Source organism: Spea bombifrons, chromosome 5 (assembly GCF_027358695.1).
Source record: "Spea bombifrons isolate aSpeBom1 chromosome 5, aSpeBom1.2.pri, whole genome shotgun sequence".
NCBI classification, from domain to species: Eukaryota; Metazoa; Chordata; class Amphibia; order Anura; family Pelobatidae; genus Spea; species Spea bombifrons.
This window is the reverse complement of record NC_071091.1, coordinates 65,838,931-65,847,680: the sequence shown is the minus strand read 5'-3', so window position 1 is coordinate 65,847,680 and position 8,750 is coordinate 65,838,931. Positions and strand designations below refer to the sequence as shown.

The 8,750-nt window shown below is 36.5% G+C and overlaps 1 protein-coding gene across 1 annotated transcript; it reads right to left on the bottom strand.

Moving 5' to 3' along the window:
* Positions 1-1,150: 1,150 nt before the first annotated feature.
* On the bottom strand, positions 1,151-8,254 carry FOXF2 (forkhead box F2). The gene is made up of 2 exons (XM_053467994.1): positions 6,732-8,254; positions 1,151-2,385 (listed from the first exon to the last, which is right to left on the bottom strand). Exons 1-2 carry the CDS (start codon positions 7,714-7,716, stop codon positions 2,219-2,221), a joined length of 1,152 nt encoding a protein of 383 aa, XP_053323969.1. The 5' UTR covers positions 7,717-8,254; the 3' UTR covers positions 1,151-2,218.
* Between the last annotated feature and the right edge of the window lie 496 nt (positions 8,255-8,750).

Here is an 8,750-nt window from a genome sequence, read left to right as displayed (position 1 = left end):
TATGTGTAATAATTATTATTACATCTTGCTGATGCTGTGTAAAATATGTATACTTTCCCCTTTGAACCTCACATTTAAATATATTGCCACTTGCTACACAGATGACAATAATTCTGTTTCACTCCACATAACTTGTATGCAGTTTATAAGAAAAAAGGCACAGTTCTTTGAACCATAAGCAGAAATGTTGGAGTTTTGCTGGGGTAACATGATGTCTTTCTTTGAGATGATTTCTAGGATACAAAATTACATGCATCTCTTATATGTAGCGTTTCCTCCACTTATTATTAGATCAAACTATGTGTATTGAAGTTTATTATGAGCTCTTGAATCTTGAAGCTCTTGAGTACATATTTTAGAATTTATTCTAAAGTATTTTTTCTTCATTGAATATAAACACATTGCTTTCTTTTTATTCGTTGGTGCCCATAGATTAACTAGGTATGTTAATTGGTTTAGGACCAGTGATCCACTGCCCATAAATACAGCAACTTGATGCCAATGACTGACAATATGAGTGCCATGATGCCTGCGCAGCAAAAAAGCATATGAATGCACATACAGCTGCAGATTAGAAAGAGTTAAAAGAGTAAACCTTTGAACAACCGCACTTCTGGTACTCTAAGGGTTGTAGGAACACTGCTACCAAAAGAAGACCTGGTAAATACATATTTAATGTAAATATGCCCCCAAAGAAAAAATATACAGCTGTACACTATGCAGCACAATTAATTTGTCAATGAGGCTTGCAGGGAGTCAAATATAATCTGTGACCTTAGTTCACTTCTCCTTATTGGGATTGATTTATTTCAGAAATAAATATATCACAAGTCATTAACTAGCAATCCTAGCACATATATATATATATATATATATATATCTATCTATATTTATATAAATATATATATAACGTTTTGCACTGTCCAGTCAGCGCTAAATCACTAGGTCACAGGACTTTCAGAAGCAATTTTACTATTCGTGATCATCATTTCTTTAATTATAAACATTTTATTGAAAAAAAATGTACATCCCAATAATTGCGCAACATTTAAAGCATATATAAGTGCAAATATATTCTCTCCTTAAGTGGATAGATAGTGTGGGTTATACGTGTCGAAAATACAATGGCAAGGAAACATAAAAAATATAATTTTTTGACACACAAAAGCAGTTTTATTTATGTACAATTATTTTTGTAATACTAAGGAAGGTAATATCGGTGCTATATAGTAAAGTCCAGTTTACACAATTAGTTTCAGATTACAGAGAATGTTAATTTCCACATTCTCATAAATAAAAATTTTAACATTTAATATTCTAATTGTATTGTGAAAACCCAGGCAAGTCTTTCTTTTGTAGAGGAATATTAGAAAATAGGTGTTTTTAGTGAAGTCATTTATTCCTTGTCGTACAGGTGGCATTACGTCCACCCCAGGCAATATAGATCATGGTTCACAGCGTGTATAATTCTATGGTTCCATACACTGCATGTACAAGAGTCTCCTATATCTTATTTAGTTATGTCAAGCCTTTAAGTATTCACCTACCCATATTTACAAACTGACCATTGATGAGGAGCCATCACAAACACAAGGTTTGTGAAATATAAAGTATAAAAATACATTTTGTGAATCCTATATCTCTGCCTTTTAATGGCAGAGGATCCATATTTGTTTTTGTTATCAGTTATCCATTTAATGAATCAATTCTTTGGACTGCATACAATAATAGCTGTATTAGGATATTATTTCTTTCGCCCCCGATATGCCTACAAATTCCTTCTGTGGTATTTGTGAACCCCATCCCATTCCTAAATATCTGTTATAAATTATATTTTCCCTTTTTTTGGGCGGAATAATAATTCAGTATTTTCCCTTTTCTTAAAAAGTAGTAGAGAAAGCAAAAAAAAGCATGTTGTATTCCAATATGAAGTTATGGGGAAGAAAAGAACAGTTTCGGTTTAAAATTGGCGAGTTTAGTTTTTTTCCCATTATGGTTTGCATTTCTTTGTCAAGTATGCAACATCAAGGGGGCACACATTTGAACTGTAAACATTTAACAGCACTCCCTTAAATATGGGTAACAATGCTGTTAGTTAAGTGCCTAAACACAGGAATGTATGTACACGATAGGGTGACCATTGTCCAGTTATACAAGCCCAACAGTCTGATGGCCACTCACACTTAGTACTCAGCAAAGTGTCTCTGTTCTGGTTCCTTCACATCACACAAGGCTTAATATCCTGGCAGACGCTTTGATGATGATGATGGTGATAATAAGAGCTACTGGCAGAAGGGTGAAAAGAAGAGATCCCATTAAAATTGAGGACAAAATCTTTTCTGTCGCAGACTGGGGAAGTGTGGTGTTGGTAACGAGGCAATCCCACTGTAAAAGACAAGCAAAGGGTTAAAGGTAAAAAGCAAAAGCAAGCAGGCTATATGACATATGCGACATATGCATTATTTAATTAATACATATTTATATATATATAATGTTACTTATATTAGCAGGTACCAGCAATGTTAAGCAACAGCTATTTGTATGTGTGCAAAATAAGTGCACATGTGTGTAACATAAGCTACCTTTAATAAAAGTTAAAATTTAAATTAGTTTGCAAAATATCTGTATGTATATATATATATATATATATATAATATATATATATATATATATATATATACATACATACATTTGCTTTGGCTGCTTTTTAGAGAATCTTAGATTTTGTTTTAATTGTGGTAAGAGCATAAAAAATAAGAAACCTCAAATATGAAATTTTTCGCATTTTATTTAAATAGCTTCTTGGTGTTAATCTCCTTCATCACTTAACATTACACTGAATAATTCCTTCCTGATTGGAAACAATATTCTTAATATTGCTCCTATATATCATGTGTGTTTATTGTAACACTTCCCAAATGTAGTTTTATAGTTCGATTTTAATCAGCATCCCTCGATTAACAACGTGAGAAAATATGTATCACCTAATTCCTTTTTATTTTGTATTTAATACGAGATGAAAGCGTGTAATAAGAGCTCTGATTTCTGGGGATCAAGCTATTAGTTAGGGCTTGGAGTTACTTTATGTGATATACCTGCTTGGAGCGGTTCGGATTACTTTCACAAGGCTTATGAAACATTTTACCGGCAGCTCATTATACGGTTAATTCTTATTAAAACTCATTCTCCTTATCCTCAAGGAGAAATCAACACAAGTTCAATGTAAACTTTTTTTTTGCTTTTTTAACGAGCTAACTTCCTCCCTTAATTAAAGTTCAGCTTTTTGTTTTTTGCTAATTAAAGCAGATTAAGCATGCTCTGGACTAAATTCAAATCATTCTAACAATCAGTTCTAGGTATGGATTCAGTAACAGTAAGATATAGATCTACATACTACAAATGTGATTAATTTTAGTTCTGAGATGAATTAGCTACAAATTAATCCATGTCCTGCCCTTTAATAAAATGCATTTATTGAAGAAAGCAGAGGAAATACAGAGGTGTTTTATATATAAAGAGCAATTATGGCAAAGAGTGGTAAAAACGAAGCAATCAAAAAGAACAGTTCAATGGTTGCTGTGGTGATTGCTCAAATTTAATTATTTTGCGTCAAAAACGTTCTATATAGATAATCTATATTTTAAAGCGAGAGATATCAGATTTTTTTAATGTTTAATTACAGGTGAGGTGTGAGTTCTCTTGGGAAATCAACGCAGGATGAACGAAACATGCTAAACATATATATAAGTTAAAAGGAGCCTGTGTTTTATTAACTATTTGTGTTATGGATTCTTGCACTGTAATGCCTGACAGCCTAAGCATGCACACTGTAAATAAGAAACCTCCTGAATAAAATACTGTTTTCTGGTCAAAGAATAAAAATTAAAATCGTGCAAATAAGCACACACACTTTTTTAATCTGTGTCCCATATCTCTGCAGCCTGTATTTTACGGGCAACAGCCAAAAGTAATACATATCTGGATCTCTGCACGAAGCTGTCCCTGTGTGTCCTTTTAGAATCCAGAAACAATAGAAAACCAAAGAACATCAAAGTCATTAACACAATCAATTCTTAAAAGGGTTTTCCTGCCTCCCTACATATGAATTATAGGAAGGAATCGAATCTCTAGAGACTGGTTCACAGAGACCTAATATTTCTTATTTTATTTATTGTATTGTCTTGATCTGGAAAGCTTTCATAATTTGAAACGTATATGTTTAAACGTATATATATATATATGTATGTATGTATATATATATAATATATATAATGTAAATGGGTGAAGCCGTATTAGTCCAGTAGACACGATATCAAAAAACAGAGTATTGCAGAGTACGCGGTGATACCTTTTATATTGGGCTAACATAATGTCTAAAAGACAAGCTTTCGAGAGTTATCCTCCCTTCATCAGGTCCGAAGCAATACTGATCAACATGATAGAGGTTAGAACTTAAAACCTACAGACCTATTATTTATGACACCCCACTCAACCCCCCCCTTCTCTAATACCATCACTTGTTTTAAGTTCTAACCTCTATCATGTTGATCAATATTGCTTCGGACCTGATGAAGGGAGGATATATATATATATATATATATATATATATATATATAGTGGTACAAGCATTATTAAACACTCATCCACATCTACCAGACAAGCCAGAAGGCTTGTTTTTCCCAGAAATCCCATGGTGTGTATATATATATATATATATATATATATATATATATATATATATATATATATATATACTTGTACTTACTTTAATAATTAAATATATATACTTGTACTTACTTTAATAATTAACGGGTATTTCTTGCCCATTGATTTTAATACACATTGATTTTTTTTATTTCAGTTGATACTTTTGTTGCAAGTACTGAAACCCCCCCAAAATACCATGTATTCCTCTATTTAAGTTGTGGATCTTAATAACCACCACATTCTGATTCCTTATATGTATTATATTATATGATCTTAAGGCAATGCAGGAGTCAATATAACTAGTAGGTATCCCACCAAGTCCTATGGCTCCTACTCTAACATCACTAACCTAGTTTTTAAAAAATGATGGAGTTCCACGACAAAGGAGTGTATTTGTAAAGACTGACAGATGTGTGTTGAGAATCGAAAAACTCCACCAAGAACATGTGTACACAGTAGGGACTCTCTGAGTATACAGAATACTGACATTTAATTTGAAAAACGCATCCATTCACTCTCAGTGGGAGAATAATAATAATAATAATAATAATTATTATTATTACTTACAAATCGTGTTATCTCTATTGATTGTGTTGCTACAAATTCTGATAGTAAGCTGTTGTGTGAAATACACAATTTTGTAGGACCCTTATGTTATTGACATGAATTCTCCTGGGGTGTATATTTATAGATAGGGACTGTCTGACAGGACTGTTGATGATTGACAGGTCTACTAGATGGGGGGGTGCTGGGCTTGCAGAATTTTTGCAGTTGTTTCTTGTTGAAATTCCCATAAAATTGAACAAGAGGCCACTCTCTTGTGGGTTAAGTCAGGCTCAAATCCTCTTCGGTGTGGTCCAGCCTAGACTGTCTTTGTTTGGTTAACCTCTGTGACCTGTATTTAAAAGGTCTATTTGCGAATATCTCTACACAAATCAGACATCCTAGCCCTAGCCGTTTGCGAAAAATAAAAAAAATACAAAAAAATGCTGTGTATTAAAACATTTTTAAAAGGTGTATTTTCAAATTTCTTCACACACAGCTTGAATTTTCTGTTCTTCAACATGTCTCCTATTTTAGGAGATACATTTTAATACAAATATTTTTTTAAAAATAACATAAAATTATAAATCTGGAAAAGAGACAAATAATATATTTTATAGTGATGTATTTTTTAGTGAATGATCAGATTAAATATAACGTGTGCACTGCGAAAAGGAAACTGCCTGGAAACTGCTATGCACAGCTATTTAACACTCCATGAGGTTAATACAACACATGTATTTCGTAAATTATGCATCGATAAAATTGATTAATCAAGAGGTCCTCAGTGGAGTAGAGTTAAATATTTGGATCTGATAAAATTAACTTATTCAGATGTCCTCAGTGGTGTGGAGTTAAATATTAGGGTCTGATAAAATTATCTTATTCAGAGGTCGCCAGTGGTGTGGAGTTAAATATTAGGATGTAATGACTTTAACTTATTCAGGGGTCCCCAGTTGTGTGGAGTTTAATATTAAGGTCTGATAAAATTGACTAATTGATATGTCCCCAGAGCCCCATTTCATTTTTATCTACACATGACCTTTGCTCACAGTCATTCATCCTAGCAAAATCCTTGTACACTAATTTAATAAATACAAAGAAGTTTCCCTGAGTACAGATTAACTGCACATCAGTAATACAGCTACCCTCAATCATTAGCTGTTTAACAAGGAGGCAGAGAAGATATCTCTTAGTAGAGCCACAATATTGCCCAATGTAATATCTATCTATCTATCTATCTATCTATCTATCTATCTATCTATCTATCTATCTATCTATCTATCTATTTATTATATCTATCTACATTATATGTATATGCATGTAATAATAGATACATGTGATTAACAACATAACTGGAAATTAGGGAAGTAGTTTTTAGAATGACAATGTGTTTTTAGAATAACAATAATACTATAACATTTATATACATAAACATTAATTTTTGTAACTGTGAGTGGAATTATGGCTAGGGTAATTACCTGAGAGATCATCTCGTGTGTTTTGATGGAGGTAAGTTTGTTCCAAGGAGTAGGAAGACATGCCTGAGTGAAGCCCGGCGGATGAAGGGTTACTGGATGGCATTGTCTGCTGCTTCAGGTACTGAGAGGCGCCTGAGGATGTCCAGTGAGCAGTGGGACTGGTGTAAGGAGAATGACACTCCATAGCACTGGCCATAGCAGGAGAAGAGGGCACTGGGCTGCTGCTGCTGTCCGGACCGTAGTCACCAGTGGAGGACACAGGGCAACTTGCCATATAAGTGGAGCCAGGGTTAGGGGACATATGTGGGACATGGTGACCTCCAGCCAAGCTATCGTAGCCACTAGCCATAGAGTTTGTCATCATATCTAAATTGTAGCCATTGCTGTGGCATGCGAGGGAAGCAGGTGGGGCTTGAAAGTCAAAGCCCTGGGGCAGAATGGAAGTGCTAAATCCTATACCGTTCATCATCCTGTACATGGGTTTTAGGGCTTGACATTTTCTTCTGAAACCCCTGGGCCGACGGCGAAAAGATCCTTCCTCGAACATGAATTCGCTAGCAGGGTCAATTGTCCAGTAATGGCCCTTTCCCGGTCTTCCTAGACCTTTGGGAAGTTTGATAAAGCACTCATTCAATGAGAGATTGTGTCGAACGGAGTTTTTCCAGCCCTGATATGATCCTCTGAAGAAAGGGAACCTTGCTTGTAAGAACTGATAGATCTCACTTAGGGTAAGTCTTTTGGTTGGAGAACTTTGAATGGCCATGACAATCAAAGCGATGTATGAGTACGGGGGCTTCTCTGGCCGCCTCAGCCCCGAGTTCGGCTTCTTGTTTTTGGAGGATGAGGTCGAGGAGGAAGCGGAGGAAGTCTCCATGCTTGCAGGCTGCTGCTGGCTCATAAGTGCTGACTGCAGAGCCCCAGTGGTGGGGCTGCTTCTGAGAGGAGCTGGATGTTCTATGTTCTGGCTGGAATTCTCTGTGGTCATCACACTCGGCAGCACACTCACACACACACACACACTCACACACAAGCACAACACGGACTGATGGCAGGCGCTGTGCCTGGAAGGTATGATCCTTCACTCCCCAGAACTTGACTCCTTGAAAACTGGATGACCTCTTTAGCTCTTGCAGACGATGGAAGACATGAAATCCCCAGGAGATCAAGTCCAAGGCTTGGAGACGCTGAGTGGCACTATCAGCTCAGGAAGCTGCAGCTCAAATCCCAGGGTTCAGTTGTCTGCATAACTTCCCTTCAGCGAACGGTTTGTGCAGGCAGCCAATGTCCCTGCAAAATCAGACCATGGGAGATCCTTATCTGAGAAAACAGTCTGCTAATCCGACTGGCTGTGATAGGTTTAGATATGCTTGTCCTATATCAATGATACCCCCCACCCGGTGGCCATCTCTCTCCTTCTCTCTCTCTGTCCTGACCCTATAAGAGGAGGAGGAATTAGTGCTCCGCGTAAAAGTCCGACCAGCCAAAGAAAACTCGACCACCTATCACTTTTCCAAATCTTGTTCTTTCTCTCCTTTTTCTCTCCCTCTTTAGACCCCCCTGAATTCATCCCACAAATGTACAGCAGTAGAGGGACCACCCCCTTCCATCTGGCCCCTGTCCACTCGTCATCGGGGCAGGAATTGCTGCACCCAATCCTTCTAGCTGCCGCCACTAATACACGCAATTACACCATTTATCAACCTAATTTAGACGTTTCAGTCAACACAGCCACACGCCAGTGTGCCAGACTCCAAGGTACAGAGCTGGACTCTCTCTGGCTCTGGCATGACGTGCCTGGGTCAGATGAATGTTTGGGATTATGGAGATCTGGCAAAGCCTGGGAGATCTGGGCTGTTCAGTGTCATTCTGTATGAAGCATCAGAAGAACTAGCTTCAGTTCCAAGAGAAGCAGGAAGTCTGAGGGAGCCTACATGTAATTGGATAAAGTCAACATCATCAATGCTTTCTCTGACTGCCACCCCAGCACCATTATTCACTCTATTACCGATCTTCCACAAA

Excerpts from the sequence above, each read along its gene's own strand:
- FOXF2 (XM_053467994.1), bottom strand. The coding sequence starts at position 7,716 with ATGACCACAGAGAATTCCAGCCAGAACATAGAACATCCAGCTCCTCTC. Across the intron at positions 2,386-6,731 it reads CACACGAGATGATCTCTCAG|TGGGATTGCCTCGTTACCAA; the intron begins GTAATTACCCTA and ends TGTCTTTTACAG.